This window comes from Hippocampus zosterae, chromosome 3 (genome assembly GCF_025434085.1).
Source record: "Hippocampus zosterae strain Florida chromosome 3, ASM2543408v3, whole genome shotgun sequence".
NCBI lineage: Eukaryota > Metazoa > Chordata > Actinopteri > Syngnathiformes > Syngnathidae > Hippocampus > Hippocampus zosterae.
In genome coordinates this window covers 8,651,336-8,669,129 of record NC_067453.1, presented here as the reverse complement: position 1 = coordinate 8,669,129, position 17,794 = coordinate 8,651,336, and the positions used below count along the sequence as shown (strand labels likewise).

Below are 17,794 nucleotides of genomic sequence, written 5' to 3'. Positions count from 1 at the left end.
TGGTTCACCTCAAATTTCCTCAAACTGAATAGCAATAAAACTGAATTCCTCCTTATTGGCACTAAATCCAATCTAAACAAAATAAACAATTTCTCCATTCCCTTCGAAAGCTCTTCCATCTCCCCCTCCCCTCAGGTCAAGAGTCTGGGTGTCATCCTTGATAGCACCCTCTCCTTCACCTCACATATCAACCACATCACTCGTTCTGCATATTATCATCTTCGAAACATCCACCGGCTCCGCTCTTCTCTCACTCCTCAGTCCACTGCTATACTTGTACACACCCTCGTCACCTCGCGACTCGATTACTGTAATTCCCTTCTGTTTGGTCTCCCTCAAAAAACCCTCCATAAGCTTCAGCTGGTCCAAAATTCAGCCGCCCGCATTATCACACTCACGCCATACATAAACCATATTACACCTGTCCTTCAACATCTCCACTGGCTTCCCATTTTACACCGCATTCAATATAAAATCCTGCTCCTCACATTCAATCCATTCATAACCTAGCCCCTCCATACCTATCTGACCTCATCCATGTTCCTACGCCTGTCCGCTCTCTTCGTTCCTCCTCCTCTGTCCTCCTCTCTGTCCCCCCTGCTCGCCTCGTCACCATGGGAAATAGAGCCTTCAGTCGCTCTGCTCCCCAGCTATGGAACTCACTCCCCGCTGACCTTCGTAATACAGCCTCATTAACACATTTCAAATCCCGCCTCAAAACACATCTGTTTCGACAAGCCTATTCACTCAGACCATAAAGCCATTATTTTATTTATTTATTTTGTTGTATTTTTTCTTATCTTATTTGATTAGTTTTTTTGAGTAGTTTTTTAACATTGTACTCGTGATTTTAACTGCTTGTTGTAAGGTGTCCTTGAGTTTCTAGAAATGCGCCCACAAATAAAATGTATTATTATTATTATTATTATTATTATTCTTACTAGCTTTGCCAATGGAAAAGTGCCATCTACTCTAAAGCTGTATCGAGATCCAGAGTCTGAACTGTGTGGACAAGGAGGATAAATAATAAATGTGGTTGACGTTACCGATAGAAATGCTTGAACGATATCGGCCTTGATGGAGCTGAGAGGCTTATCCCTGATGACAATGAAGATCTGCTCCTCTTTTTCCAAGTTGATGAAGTTACCAAACCAGGATTTTTTGGCAAGTCTGTGGGGACAGAGCACAATAAATTTTTGGGCCGCTAACAATCCCAAATCAAAGTATTAAATGCATGTAAAGGGAATGTTCAGACAACAATTAGCAGTGTTTCTCTTATTATGCCATCAGTGCAGCCGGCGTTGAATACGTTTTCTATGACTCATCGTTGTAAGTGTACATAAGAACACAGGATTTGACATGAATGGTGGCCCGGGCCTAGTACGATGTGGTGTCCGCTCAACACCTACAGGCAAAAATGAGACCAGTCGCTATGGGTAGCACAGTCACTTGCAAAATATACAAGTCTACCTTTAAATCCAATAAAATACACAAGAGGTATAGCACCTGCGAAACAGAAATGCTTAATTCGTTGGAGGTGGGTGACTATGTGCTGCCGTACAATACGCTGTGGAGACAGACTGGTCGAAGGGTTATGGTAAGTGATTTTTATTTTGTGGACGGGATGGGACTGTGAATGTGAATGGTTGCTTGTATATGTGTGCCCTGCGAGTGGCTGGCAACCAGTTCACGCTGTACCAAACCTACCGCCCAAAGACAGTTAGGATAGGTCCCGGCACGCCTGCAACCTGAGTGAGAGCAAGCAGTTCTGAAAATGAGTTGAATGGATGGATGGATGTTTTTATTGTTATTGTATCCATGCCGGTCTCCCAAAATATGCCTTCAAATGAAAATGTGCAATGGCGTTTAAAAAGTTTGGGGACCGCTGACTATATACTGCATCGGGGGACTGTCAGTGTTAAGTGAATATTTTTGTAATTTTGAAATCGGTTTATTCCTTGTGACATTAATATTATTTTGTGCAATGGCAAAGCCTTGGTTATAGTGCTGATTGTACATAGTCATAGCCATGAATGCAATTCTATGACTAATGTGCTGTACCTGATGTGCAAGTTCATGTGGCCATTGTCAGTGTGCACATTCAGATAATTTGATGCACGGTGATGTCAGTACCAATGTCTGGCACAGATACGGAATTGCTTTTGATAAAAACGATGGCGGGCAGTCAAACATGCACAATCTGGTCATGGCCACTTGCAAGAATGCTGGGGAAAATCTGTTAAAAAGTCAGCCTAGATGGCCCGTGGTAAAAGGCGCTTAGGTGATCGACAATAAAAACTATTATCCATAAACAAACCAAATTGTTAAGTGATCATATCATTTCCTGAGTCAAAATAAATAACAACCCTATGTAAAATGGTATGATTACATTGCAGAATTGGTATTTTGCCGAGCCCTAAAAGAAACTTCCCGATGAAAACCAGTCACAGATAAGCCATACATTATGCTGCTGGTGTTGCATTGTAATCTACTTAGGAGAAGTGCTTCAGCAGGAAGCTCTCCAACCCTGATGCTGGAAATGATCAGCCACCAACCAAACAGGCACACACACATTGGCCAAAACTTAAGTAATTAGCCTTCAGGAGTCTGAGTCATACAGGCAGCCGGCCAGTCATTACTCATAACCAGCCACCTCAAGCTAGAGATAAGGTCAGCAGGAAAAATTCAGACTCATAATAATTCAGAATCGCCATGTGCGGGCCTGTCTGAGGAGGTCGCTTTGAGGTATGGACGGTAACACATCATTATGATTATAAAAGTGTAATGGTTACTTACTCTGGGGAAGACTCTGGAGTGAGGCTGGACATCTCTTCTTGTGTGGGAACTGTGGACACATGAGAATTTTTAGGGTGGAATGAGAACATTCCAAAAAATAAATAAACTGGACAAATATACACATACACAGACCTTGGAGTTTCCTGCGGTGGAAGCGCGGTGAGCCCAGGAAACTGTTCTTGATAGAATTGAGGCGCGTCCTCCATGGCATGCCGCCAATGGAGGGGCTGGGAGGTGGGGTCGGGCTGGGAGTCCCGGCCGGGCTGTCCTTGGGCGTGTGCACCGGGGTGCCCTTTGGGGTGGGTAGGGGACTGCCTCGAGGGGAAGGGTGAGGGGTGACCTGTATGAGGGGGATAGATTTAGCTGGGTGGTCAGCGTAGAAAGAATGTGTGGGTGATACGGGGTGAAAGTGGTGCAGCCTGATGGGGGAGGGAGGCACCACCGGGCTGAAGGGCACAGAGAGTTGGGGGTTGGCAGCGAACTGGGAGCGACGCACTTGGGGGCTGTTTAGGACTGAAGCGACTGGGCTTGGGGAGGTCGGTGAAAGTACGTAGGCGGGTGTGGGCGGTATGGAGGCCGATGGAGCGCGCGATGGGATATGGCAGGAAGCCGAGGACTCGGACAAGGATGCTGCATCTAATGAGGTTTCTGGGAGCGGGTTGGATCGTGTCGCGTGAAGAGGCTTCGGCGCAAGTTTAGGCTTGGTCGGGAGCGTCTGGGTCTTGTTCAGGGTGGTTGGCAGGGCCTCGGTGCTCGGCGCCAGCGAGTTAGGTGTAGACATACGAGGACCTGTACGATTTGGAAGGGGCTCAGGGGATGGGCTGGGGCTGGTGTTTGGGGACTGCGGTAAGTCAGGGGATTGAGGTGGACCCCCAAACTTTCTAACAGGCTTTGTGATTCAAAACATATAGGTGAAGGTATACAAAACGCGGAGTAAAATAAATACAACCACCAAGCAGCCAGATGCCGAGGGCGCAAGCCAAAAAGTACGTGCACAAGATCATAAAGAAAAAGGAGAAAAAAACATGTAGTTAGAAAAGAAAGCGATGTGATATGGGAATAAGGCAATAGGACGAGCAAGCAAAAACATTCATAAAAGTATTCACCGAAAAAACATACAAACTGTGTGGTCTCACAAGAGAATAAGTCAGACACATATGAAAAAAACAAGCGAGCTCGGAAGACATCTTAAGGACCATCACTACACTTGATCAATTATTGATCTTTAACCTTGAAATTGCAGCCACATCGTCAGAAATAATGAATGATATGGACAGAAATTATATAAAGTATATACATATACGGTATATATATATATATATATATATATATATATATATATATATATATATATATATATGGCCTTTGAAATTAATTTCCCTTTCAGATGAGCTGTGGGATGAGCAGCGTGTGTGAAGATCCTGGATAACACAGTCTTCTCAAGGTTAGTCAGCTGGATACGTACGCTCCTAGCCTATCCAATCCAAGCTGGAAAAGGAGGATTTTGTAAATAATTCCTTGAGCTGGATTTCTACGTGCTAAGGCTGCCGAAAACAGAGTGAGCTATATAAGCCAAGAGGCTCAGGCAAGGAGATGCCGTCATCTTTGAGAAAAAAAAACAATGCCGCTCAGCCTCTCTTCTTGTGTGTTCTCGCAGGCGTTCCGTGTTTTCCGTCAAAACTATAAATAGTAACCCATTCGAATGGATTCGGGATTCGGTTGCTAAATGGTTAACGAACAGCGAGGGCGGATTCTAGGTTATTTATTAATAGAAAACAAAAACGTGGAGCTCCTTTGAATACGAACTCTATAAACAGATGTCTAAAATGAAAACACCAGAACAAAACACTGAGCTAGAATCATATTCGGAGGCACTATAGCAATTTCACTTTCTTTTCATTGGTCATCTTTCTTTTCATCATGTCAACTCAAGTGTTGACATACTTGTCGTGAAACATTTGAGTTGACATGTGGCTTTTGTGATTTTGGTGCGGCTGTGCCACAGGTTATTGATCCGGAAAATAAATTATTACATGTTTCCACGTACCGCCTGCAATGTGCTCGTAGAACCCCAGGGGCATACATAACCCTGGTTGGGAAACACTGACTTAGAGAGCGATACGAAGAGATCAACAGTAGTTAGATGGTCATCCCATGGGGGAACATGGAAACCCGAGAACTGGGTCGAGAGGTGTCAATCCCATACGTGTGTGTATTTGTAAGGGTACAAAAGGTCTCGACTTACCCGTGGGCTGCTAAGCGGGCTGGTGGTGAGGCCTGAGGAGGCTCCGCTAATAGACCGCGACCTGTGGACCAAGCACGCAAGGCAAGAAGTCAATTGCGGGCTGAACATGCGAGGCTGTTCCACAATGGAACGGGTCACAAGCTTGGAGGTCAAACGTTGCGCTGGGTAGCACATGAGCATATGGCGCCATCACGCCAAGCAGACTGCGAGGAGGAGTGGAAATGCTACAGCACACAGTGCAAGCCCTCATTTGTCAGCACACATTATTTGGCAGCGACTCACGCTAATGTCAAATGAGTTGAATTGACTGAACACTCACCTGGAAATCTCTTTGCACTTTTCCGAGCATTAGCATTCAAATTAGCTTTTTTGTTGTGGCTGTTGCCCAGTCTACACTTTGCTAATAAATAAAACATGGTGACTTTTTCAGTCTGTGTGCACCGGATCAGTAGCGGATATCTTGAGGGCGGGAAAATGAAGTGGGGCATTTGGTGGCGTGCCATTCATTTTACATTTCCATACAGATGCCGTCAACACCATTGTGAGGCGAGGCGAGCCCCAAATTGAACAATCACGGGACAATCTGTCTCCATCACGCACACCACACGTACAGCCGACACAATACACATAAAGTGCCTGTCAACGCCAGCTGCTTGATGCCACAACGCTGCTTGTTTTTGTCATTCATTTTAAAACCACAACCTCCTCCTTTCCCACTTGGGCACTAATGAATTTGCAACCACCTTGCCTGCCTTGCAAAGACAAAAGGAAATGGTAAAATGGGAGTTTTCCCCTAAGATCTAAGAACACTGGCGTACTGTATGCTATGCTCTGGATCGCTATCATTGTCGAAATGCAAACACAATTGCTTACTTAGATGGGAAGGCTTAACAACAACAAAAAGAAGAACAAGTGTAATAGGTGGACACCGCCCCCCCCCAAAAATTTGAACTCGAGAAGCTTTTAATTCATAACTGAAGAGATAGCACTCCCACTCACAAGTTATTCTTATCTCTCTCTCCGTGGTGAGTGCAGACTGTAATGCGCACACATGAGTGGGCGAGGCTGAGAACAAACCGGCTCAGACTTACTTGTAAGAGAGAGCAGCTGACCAGACAACTCAATTGAAGGCCTCTTCAGTTCACGGAGACATGCCCGCATGCCCACTTGCACCTCATGACAACACAGAAGCACTCTGACTCCTCGGCCCATTATGAGCATATTGTCGGACACGCTGCACATCTGTTAGTGTTGGACCGGCACATCTATAGAGTTAATAATACAGATGGTAATGCTGAACAGTAATGCACCATCGGGAAGGCTCTCTTGCTGCAAGATGACAATGAATAAATGTGTCAGCCGCTGCACACAAAACAAAATTCAAATCATCATTCAAATCTTAATGCCCGTCAGATGCACACGTTGCAACCAACATTGGTTTCATTCAGTAACACTAAATTTAAGACCTTTATGACTTTTTTTTTTGGATCCAACTCAAAACCTCTCATTTTCTTAATATGAGAAATTGAATGGGTAACATGGAAGCAGATTGTGATGAAAAGGACGGAATAAGTAGGAAGCAGGCTTATAGTGATTGCAGACTGTTTGCCTAAATCTTTGCAACGGTTATTAAGAACATGACTGTCCAGCAGTGGCTTTTTATGTGGCCAAACAATACAAAGGATGTCCTGCAGAAGAAAGAATGGTGTGGTTGTACCTTTTGAAGGGAGTACAACTCTATTCAAAGGGTAAACACCGATTTAAGTTCACCCTTCAATCAAATGCACCAACGCACTGCTCCTTCTATTTTGGATAGTTTACAACAAAAGCGCTACGTCCTGGTGTGTATGACCAGAGGCTTTGTCAGAGATCCATCCAAAGCAAAGGAGTTCTGACGAGAGATGGTGTGCGATAGAAATAAGATGGAAATGAGGGATGGGGAAGTGATACAAAACATAGTGGGTGGTGCCAGGAGTAACCTTGTCAAAGCTCAAACACAATCACACTTCTCGCTCCTTTTCCTTTGACGCAATTTCGCAAGTTCTAATCTCTGTGAAGTCGATCGGCATATCAATCAGAACATTATTATACTGTTTCCTTTCCAGTGGCTCGAGAAACTCCCTGAAGATGGACTAAATTAATATCGGCAGCTCGGCTCCTCAAGTTTGAAGATGCAATAGACCGCTGCTGCTTCTGCTGAGGAGATCTGTAGTCAACCAACATACTTTCTTTGAGTGTCTTAAGCACTTCCGATAATTAGCATCGGCCTTCGGACTTATTAAAATTGCTCCACTAACCTAACTCATTTAAACAGCATCGGGTGATGGGAGTTGGTCAGTGAGGCAAAAAGGGGGGTGGGGGGGGGGCAAGAAAATAATCGAATATGTTATGACTCGCACTGTCACACTTTTGCATGTTTCATTTCCATGTCATCAACCTGCCTTCATTTCAGTGAGCACACCATTAAGATTTTAGATGAAAGATATGGGATTCCCCGCATCTTGCTCAACATGTTTACAACATGGTTGCCATTGTGTTAGTTGACTATTGTGCTTCCAGCATGAAATTATGAGTCCGAAAATATGGCCTTGGTGGACTGCAACTGTTAATATGAGATAAGGGAGGAACATTATGACGAAGGAGCATTGAGGTAAAGGGGTAATTTTAAGAATGTCATTTCAGTTATAAACCTCTCCCCGATGATTCACACTGACGTGAATGCATCCTGTCAGAGCACGTCAAAACTGGATGCCTTGATTGCTGCCTGCACATTTTATCAATCCGCTGTACTTTCTGTATGGTCAAATAAGGTTGAGTTCAGCCAGAAAAAAAGGTTGGGAAAAGTTCTACATTTAGCTTCACAGATCCCAGTTTAACAACACATCATTTTTGCCACTGCTATGTGCCGGAGAACCACAAAACAAGAGACCGGGGAGAGAGAAATATACAGAGAGACACACTTGATTTGGGGGCGGGGGAAGCTGCAGCGTATAAAACCAGAAACCAAATCAGCACTGCAGACAGAGATAATCTAGCGACATTTGTACATTAGTGTATCGACGGCACGCTAACCGGAGAGCGCAACTGGGACGGAGGATGAGCGGCACACAAGGGAGGCAAAGAGAGTAAGTAAGTGAGTGCGATAGTCAGGGGATATAAAAATGCAGGGAGGAGCCCACAGTTGACATTTATACGGTGCTAAATACAAAGAAAAAAAGTATAATTTAAAGCAGATGGAGGAAAGATGCAGCAGTGCTTCGTTTGGTGAATTGTGAACTGTATAGCTAATATAAACGGCATGGATCATTCTCCGACTAACCCCTGAACATTTGGGATTGAACTAAACTTCTCAGCTCAGCCCAAATTTTAATTCTTCATTTCACCAAGGCGTCTATGGACAAATGCATGATTTCAGCTTTGTGGGAACAGCTTGGAAAAGGCTTTTTGTGCTCCAGCATGGCTGCGTCCCAGTGCAAGAAACAACACCCACAAAGGCATGCTTTAATGTATTTGGTGTGAGAGAACACAGACACACTTCAAAAACCGTGTCAAAAGTCTTCGGAAAACGGGTGAAGCTCCACATAATCTTCTTTTTGCCTTCCTGTCGGTGTGTTGGCCTTGCAATACTTAGGCCCGTATGTACCCGTATGTGACTTGACCGCTAACTTAAAATTTGACATGCTATACAGTTTTGTGCATTAGCAACACGATTCTAACCTGTTTTCTTCTAACGTATATATGTAACAAAGTAAAATGGCGAAGGAAGGAAGTACCAAAACTAGCAAAAATGGTAAAGGCTTGGCTGGCCTGAGGGGATGATGGAGTGGGGCCTATTTGACATGCACTCCGGAGGCACTCCGTTTTTTTGGGGGGCTAAAAACGCCTTACTATACTATGTGGTTTTTTTCGGGCTAAAAACGCCTTACTATACTATGTCATTTTTTTCAGGCGAAAAATGCCTTACTTTACTATGTCTTTTTTTCAGGCGAAAAATACCTTACGATATACTATGTCATTTTTTTTCAGGCTAAAAACGCCTTACTATATAGTTTTTTTCGGACTAAAAACGCCTTACTATACATGGTCGTTTTTTGGGGGGCAAAAAACACCTTACTATACTATGTCATTTTTTTCGGGCGAAAATCGGCTGACTATACATGGTCGTTTTTGTATCTAAAAACGCCTTGCTATACATGGTAGTTTTTTTCTGCAAAATTCGCCTTACTATACATCGTCGTTTTTTTCGGCTCAAAAAGACTTACTATACGTGGTCGTTTTTTTCATCTAAAAATGCCTTACTATACATGGTCGTTTTTTCATCTAAAGGCGCCTATGCCTTACAATACATGGTGTTTTTTGCGGCCCAAAACGCCTTACTATAAATGGTCTTTTTTTCTGGCAAAAAACGCCTTTCTATACATGGTCATTTTTTTCGGCTAAAAATGCCTTACTATACATGGATGTTTTTTTTCGGCCGATAAGGCCTTCCTATATGTGGTCGTTTTTTTTCGGCTAAAAACGCCTTACTATATGTGGTGGTGGTGGTGGGGGTGGGGCTTCGGCTAAAAACGCCTTCCTATACATGGTCATTTTTTTGGCTAAAAACGCCTTACTATACATGGTCAATTTTTTCGGCTAAATAATACAATGTTGTGCATATGTACCAAAGTAAAATGGCGTAGGAAGGAAGTACCAAAAGTAGCAAAAAATGGTAAAGGCTTGGATGGCCTGAGGGGATGATGGAGTGGAACAGCCGGAATGAGACAAGCAGATGAATCTTAACATAGAATTCAAAGATGGGCATTTTAAAAGGTGGGAGCTGCGGAAATGGCTCTAATCCTTCCAAAGTGTCTTGCGGATGGAAGTTTAAAGCGGCATGAGATGAATTCTTGATGTGCACTTGTTGCCAAACTACTCGAGTGAAGAGTTATTAATATATCTGACATTGGGATGAGTTCACAAATCTCTATAGTGAGGCAATAACATGTGACTCGCTGGCTCTGCATTCATGTCCGTTCCCCTGAAAAGCGGCACTCTGTCATTAGGCCGATCGCGCTAACTCACAGTCGATCTTCCCTGCTGTCAAATGTCACTGGCAACGAGCAGAAACGAGTGCTGTGATGATATATCAGTGGCTGAAATAAGATGTGCAAATAGATTTTAAATCAGCCGCCTATGCCTTGTGGGGTTCAGCCTCCGCTTTCCGAAGTCGAAGAAACCTCCTGCGTCTTGAGAGAAAGTGGGGCACAGCACGGGAGGAACTTATTATCAATGCATTCAAGAGAGGATAATTAAGCTGATATCGGAAAAGGCGGGCAGGGTTGGAGGTGGATATTTAAGCTCTGCATTGCACATCTTCAGAGGGGAAATTAAGGTTTTGTGGCCCAAATGGTAAACTCCTACTTTAGTTTTTTAATTGAGATTCTTTCAATTAAAAATATACAAAAAAAAGACACTCTACTGCATCTTTCTCCACCCATGGAGAAGTCCTTGGGTTTGGGAAGCGAAAAAGAAGGGAAACAGTGAAAAGTCAATACCTTTCTTCTTTGCTGCATTTTATCCTGGCATCTGGAATATCCAAGCTTTTACTGTATACTGACCTACTACGGTGAGACAGGAGACAGAACGAGCAGACGGTCACATTAACGGGCGACGTGTGCTAACCTGCTCTCGCACCTGCCCGGAGACCTCTAGCCTGACACCAACACACACTCGCATCAAAAGACTTTCACTTCAGATTTATGCCACAGGCAACATAAAAAGAGTGTCATCCCTGTGGCGTGGCGGTGAGCATTTGGCACTCGCAACCAGCAGAGTGCTGACAAGAAACATGTCCCAATATCATTCACAAAAAAACGAACAGAGTGCTTCCTCAAACAAAAAAATAAAAATAAAACAACGAGGACCCCTGTGGTCTCAGATAGCGTTTCAAATTCTTACAGCTCGATTCACACTGCATAGTTCAAGGGAGACAAATGCAATTGTTTGCTCTCAAGTGGCACAACTCGGATACCAGTCATGGCAGCGTAAATGGAAAGAAACGCATGAAATCGGACACGTTCTTGTCGGAATCAGTCGTCTGGATAAAAATCCGATTTGTATCAGATATCAGCCAATGTGCCTGCCGCGTGAACGCGTCGATTGGATATACCTGGTCAATGTAAGTTTGATGCCACTGAAATACACATGCGCTGCAGTGATCCAAATGACACAAACCTCTTAAAAGAAACACTTGCTTTAAATCTGAGCTACAGTCAAAGCTTAGACAATTAATTATGCTCTAACTATGGTACTTTACTGGTGTGTCAATAAATAAGCAGTGTTGTATTGAAGGGGTCAACTTTAGGTTTACTTTATTTAAATCAATGGAGGAAGTCATAGCGGCCCAGTGGTCCAGTGGTTCGCGCGTCAACCTCACAGTGCAGAGGTTGTGGGTTCAATTCCAGCTCCGGCCTTCCAGTGTCAAGTTTGCATGTTCTCACTGTGCCTGCATATGTTTTCTCCGGGTACTCCGGTTTCCTCCCACATTCCAAAAACATGCATGGCAGGCTGATTGAACACTAAATTGTCACTAGGTGTGATTGCGAGCGCGGATGATTGTTCGTCTCTGTGTGCCCTGCGATTGGCAGGTGAATCCCGCGTACTGCCCGAAGACAGCTGGTATACAATACAATACAATACATGCTGATTTATATAGCGCTTTCACAACAGCGGCAGCTGTAACAAAGCGCTTTACAAAACAGTTAACATAAGGTAAAATAATAAACACAACACATAACATAAAACACAGACAGTCGTGCAGTCCTAACCACTTTTCCGTCACACGCTTTGTTGTTTGAAGCGGTTTGAGATGAAAGAGGAGAGAATCAAAGTGTCCTTTAACCAGTGGATCAGAGACGTCATGCTCAAAATGTGCACACGTCGGCTACAAGCTAAGTTTCAAAGTCAACAAGAAGCTGTAGCATCCATTGACGAAAAAAGAGATTGGTTAACTTCTCCTGTCCCAATGAAATCCATTTCAATTCCAAGCGGCGACTCATGGTTCCAAATATGCATCTGCGCTCTTCGCCAACGCTCCTCTCTCCTCATCCTCAACTTCAGCGGCCATCCATCCAGCCGCACCAACGCCAACTGTCCAACAGCGCTGACATAGCCACTGAACAAATCGGGCTTGTGAAAAATGCTGCCCATTACTGGCGCAAAAAACACAAGCGCCGCAGGTCTGTCCAGCACCGACAGTCAATGGCGCCGACATTCCTCCCAATCAAAATCTGTGCTGGTACAGGCGTGCTGCCGAGAAGGCGCAACCACCAAGCACAGATACTGCTCCTTTGACGAATGTCGTGGCCAAAAAGCGCTGAAAACAGTCCATATCAGGTCCACACAATGAAACAACAAACAAAATGTGACAAAACAAAAGACAAAAACAGCAAAAAAGAACAAAAAAGCAAGGCTCTTGAAGAGCACTTGCCGAAGGCTGCCTACTCAGGCGCCATCTTGGAAAAAAGTCTTGGTATAGGCTCCAACACCCCCGCGACTCTTGTGAGGATAAAATGGATCGGAAAATGGATGGAGGAAGTCAAGCCAGGCCATGCAACCTTGAATATTTGATACATTTATGTATTGTAGTATTGTTTCACATTCTGAAAAGATGCTGAATGGTCAATAAATGTGAATGTGAATGATTGGATTTGCCCTGTGATTGGCCATCACCAAGCCTCGAAGTCAGCTGCATAAAGGCTCCAGCTCGCCTGGGGTCCTCATGACGAGAAGCAATTATTGTCATCATATCTTAGGGCACCAAACCATTGTGAGGAAATAGCGTTTGCTTCCTTAAGGTCTTGATCAGAGCACTGAGGATCCCCGTTGGCATTCTTGAACGATGTGGTTCATTGTTTGTGTTTATCCACGTGGATGATCAGGGCTGGTGTCGAGTCCCCATTTGCCCTTGGTTTTCCCAACCCTTTCCTTGTTCAAGTTTGACCCGAGGGGCGGTATTTTATTTAGGTAAGGAAGTGTTTTGTTGTGTTGCTCGCAGTCATACTCCCGCCAGTGTTCCATCCTGTGCAAAGTCACTTGGCTTGGGTTGATTTCTTTTACGGTTATAAAACTTTTACGAGACAAACGTTTTGAGCTCACTTCTTAGTCTCTTCCGAACAAAATGTTTGGGATCGTTTAGATGTTTGTATCCTTCAATTTTAGTGATTGTTTCTCATTGGATGCTGGGTGTGGGGGGGTGAGGTTTCTGTTATACAATATATGTATTGCTGGCAAGTAATGTGGTTTGACAGCACCCGTTATTATCTGATACGCTTTGTTTAACTGTGCATCGATTTTTGTCGGAATGGGATGATGTGGCCACACAGGGGTGAAGTATTCTGCTCTGTGGTTTTGGGTCAGCACCCCAACTGATGGTGGAGGTTTGTCCGTGACGGAAGTTTTGCTTTCAGTCTGCAGACATGCTTTTGCAATGAGAGTGTTCTATTGAGCGTGACTCCCAAGTCGACTGGAAATGGGTGGTACACTCGTTGCACTTTATTCTTAATTTTCTGTTGGCTTGATGGTTGTTCAAGTCGGCCATTTGGCTCAGTCTTGGTTGCAGTTCTTCTGGTCTGATAATATTGGTCAGCGGTGGGTTTCTGGAATCTATATTCCCAGGGAGTTATAAATGTTATGGGAGTGTCCAGATGAGAAGAAAGCCAGGTCGGTTTGCAGCCCCGCCTCCAGTGTGGACTCTGAAATGATGTGGGCTCCTTTGCCATCATGGAGAAGTCTGAGATCTTTTGAAAAAGTCCAAATGTCATTGGTCTCATTGCACGCTCAGGTGCTATGGCTTTTACAGCTGCCAATATAGTCACTGTGGCGCATCTGTGGCTAGGTAAATGCAGTTGTAGGTGGCTTGTACACTTTGATGGTAAGATAATGCTCCACCTGGAGTATTTCAAAACCTCTAAGGAGGAGATCACTGCTTGTCTTGACTCTTGATCACTGACTCGCTGCATATGGAAAATGCACCTCCATGTATGGGACTGTGGTGCTGGATGACAGGTTTCATGCCAGGTATTTTAAGGATTACGAGGTCCTTGGAGTCTCTGGGAGACAGATGATGTCAGCGTCTAGACTGGCTATGATTTCTGATTTTGCTGTAGATATTCCTTCAACATTGAAGCTGAGGACTTTGTCAAAGTCATATCACCTGGAGACAGTTCACCCCTTTCCCCCCGCTGATTAATGGGCACAGTTTTGGCTTTGTGTGTGGAGTTGCAATTGCTCTCCGAAGATTTAACAGGGGCACGAGGTGAAGGTTTGCTATTTTGTCCCACAACAAGCGCTTGAGAAAATGAATGGATAGATTGGACTTCTGTTGGATTTATTATTGTTTAGTAATCATACATTCACGTATTATTCGGTTGATTCTCGTGTCGTCATTTTATGCTCGCAATGAAGAATGCTTCTGCCTGTCAGTATAGTTTGATTTTGCTTGCAAAGAAGAACGCTTATGCTTGCAATCATTAGTTGGCTTTGCCTGCAATGAAGAACGCTTATGCTTTCAATAAAGATTTATCCTTTATTATTTACTCACATCTATAATCATTATATGTTCTTCATTATGTGCTCACTTTTGCTTGCTGTACTGTGTGAGAAGTTAGGGTCGCAACCACCTTTTCGAGGACGTGGCTGGGAAGAGATAACTGTTAAGACTAAACAGCGAGCAAGGCTGAACCGTGAATGGAGACATCAACACCAGCTGCAACGGGATGTTTATGTCTATTTGCACACATGTACGTAAATTGCACTCACATACACACACATAGTCAAACAAGTTCAGTGTGTGTTCAACAGCCCCCACCCTTTAGGTTGGACACACCTATGTAGTAGCTTTTCCCAATAAATGAGGAGGTTAAGGGGGAGATCTTTAGGGTTACGTGTGGAGAACTGAAACCGAACGCTTCTCCTCGTTCCCTCCTGGTACCAGAATCGAGTCTCCTGTCTCCTCCTTTAGGTTATTCTTGAGTGTCAATTTGGACCAACCTGACAACTTCAGTGTTCTCACTGCCTAGTGTCTCAACACAGCCATATCGAAAATGGGATGTGTCATTTGAAATCTACACGTAACTAGACATTCAATTTGGGATAAAATCGGAATTGGGTACTTGGACCTGCAGTGTTAAGCCAGCTGGATTTGATTTGACACGATCCACACTATTCATTCATTCATTCATTCATTCATTCATTCATTCATTCATTCATTCATTCATTCATTCATTCATTCATTCATTCATTCATTCATTCATCTTCCGAACCGCTTAATCCTCACTAGGGTCGCGGGGGTTGCTGGAGCCTATCCCAGCTGTCTCCGGGCAGTAGGCGGGGGACACCCTGAATCGGTTGCCAGCCAATCACAGGGCACACACAGACGAACAACCATACACGCCAACACTCACACCTAGGGACAATTTAGAGTGTTCAATCAGCCTGCCACGCATGTTTTTGGAATGTGGGAGGAAACCGGAGCACCCGGAGAAAGCCCACGCAGGCCCGGGGAGAACATGCAAACTTCACACAGGGAGGCCGGAGCTGGAATCGAACCCGGTACCTCTGCACTGTGAAGCCGACGTGCTAACCATTGGACTACCGGGCCGCCCACCACCCACCCTATCCACTTTGACCTAAATTACCTCAGCAATCTTGTTTCAGATCGAACAATCCTATGACGACCTGTCACAAAAATAGGTAATGCATACCGTTGACCATGCTGTGTCATGTCAATGGCCCTCCTGGCCGGCACTGGTGAACCGCCGTCTGTGACACTGAGGACCTCCATGGACTTCCTCTCTGGTCGTCGTTTGCCGTGTCGGTTCAACATGGGCGAATCGACCCGTTTCTTAGGAGGATCTGCGTGACAAACAGCAGGGACCTAGTAGTCAGGATCATCCCTCAAGTAACACCATGAACAATTAAGCGCAATGTTGCAATGATATTTAGTGCTTATGCTCACCAATGATAAGTTTAGCTTTCCTCCCAGACCTTAAACTAATGACCGGAATATTGGCTATATCACATTCAATAATGAGAGTCTGTATTAATCAAAATGTCACAATTTAAGAACTCGAAGCTTCCATTTCTGGAATTAGCTCGGACCCAGCCTCTTCCTCTCAAACTCAAACACAAATATATACGGTATATATAAAATGTACATATGTGAAAGGACAAACATCCGTTTATCTTATGTGTACTGTATGTGGTGCACCTGCTAAGAGAGCACGTTGTGTGTAATAGACAGCTGATTAAATTGTGTGTCTGTGACTGAGCGAACAGAGATGTGCATATGTGAATGAACAGACATGGTTACCTCATGAATGGACAGCTCTTGACATTGTATGCATATGTACAGTTAGTGGACCAACAGCCACATTATACACTATCAGTCAAAAGACTATGTAAATGGCCTAAGAAATGTTTCAATGGTCAGCCGGACCATAGCCCCCGAAAATCACAGTGGCATGGATGGAAGCAGGAAACATGATGTAGTTATTTCTTTTTCAAGATGAGCTCTATGCCAGTAAGATTTCGAAAGGTAAAAATGCTGCCCTAGTTACAAGTTTTTCTCCTGCAACAATATGTATCTAGAGTGAGTGTCTGGTTATAAGAAATAAAAAAAACAAAACAAAACAAAACATCTACTCTTGAGGCAATCCACCACTGTGGAATGCCAATCCTATTTCTTCAGAGGGAAGATGACAAGTGGGTCAGACTCTAAACCAGGAGAATTCAAAATTTAGAGTGTAGCCGAAGCAATGATTTGCTGATGACAGGGTGGAAAGTAACTAACAGTCACCATCACCAATTCTTCTTCAGTGTATTTTCTATTTGTCACACTTTTTGCCTTTTGTGTTCAAGTCATACCAATCTCATTGCGAGGGGGAAGGTTCTGGTCCTCTTGACTGGGGTACCTCTCTTTACGGTCCAATAGCAGGAAGTAGATCATCTTTTCTTGGTTGTCACTGCAGAAAGGTAAATAAAGAAGGGCTGTTATAGATTTACTCTTGGGCTGGATTTACACTGCATTTAAAGCGCATGGGGCACAATTCCAATTCCAATTGTGTCTCATGTGGCACAATTTATATTTTACTTGAATTATTTAGATACTCATGTGTATATATATATTATATATATATATATATGTATATATATATATACCGGTATACACACACACACACACACACACACACAAATTACTCAACTCAACTGCATATATAGAGCACTTTCAGACAGCCATCGCTGCAAAGTGCTGTATATGGAGCAACTAACATATACAACAGTAAAGCAACAAATCGGGAACAAAGACGGTAGAAAGCACCGAACAGCAAAACCAAGAACAAATCTGTGTCATTACAGAACAGAGTTGGAATGCAGGCATGTGAAAGTGTGTTCGGATGGAAAGTGTCTTTTTCAGTGAATTGCAATATCAGGTATCTTTTTTGCCTGTGGGCCATTTGTTTTCGCAAAGTAGGGCAGCAAGAGTTTGGCCTTCCATAATAAAAGCAGCTGCAGAGCAGCAGGAGGCAAAGAGAAGAGGACCTGCACTTTCAGCTCAAATAAGATATCCTTTATTTGTCCAAATGAAGCAGGGACAAGGAACGCAGACAGCACATAACCCCCCATCCCTCCTGTCCTGCACTATTATTGCATTCACCTGGGAGATTGGACGGAGGTGTTTGGAAAAAGGTTGATAGCAATGTTCCTTCCGTG

General features: G+C 43.9%; 1 protein-coding gene across 3 annotated transcripts in view; it reads right to left on the bottom strand.

Annotated features, from left to right (window-relative positions):
- Window positions 1–17,794, bottom strand: part of brsk2a (BR serine/threonine kinase 2a) — a 196,639-nt gene that overhangs the window by 8,221 nt on the left and 170,624 nt on the right. For 2 of the 3 annotated variants that reach the window (XM_052060055.1, XM_052060056.1), the window contains exons 11-17: window positions 16,949–17,046; window positions 15,787–15,937; window positions 10,579–10,644; window positions 5,042–5,102; window positions 2,923–3,685; window positions 2,797–2,845; window positions 1,047–1,170 (exon numbers count right to left, since the gene is read on the bottom strand). In XM_052060055.1, the coding sequence (XP_051916015.1) occupies window positions 1,047–1,170; window positions 2,797–2,845; window positions 2,923–3,685; window positions 5,042–5,102; window positions 10,579–10,644; window positions 15,787–15,937; window positions 16,949–17,046 (1,312 nt within the window). The remainder of the gene's footprint in view (window positions 1–1,046; window positions 1,171–2,796; window positions 2,846–2,922; window positions 3,686–5,041; window positions 5,103–10,578; window positions 10,645–15,786; window positions 15,938–16,948; window positions 17,047–17,794) is intronic. The other variant, XM_052060057.1, reaches the window with a different exon arrangement.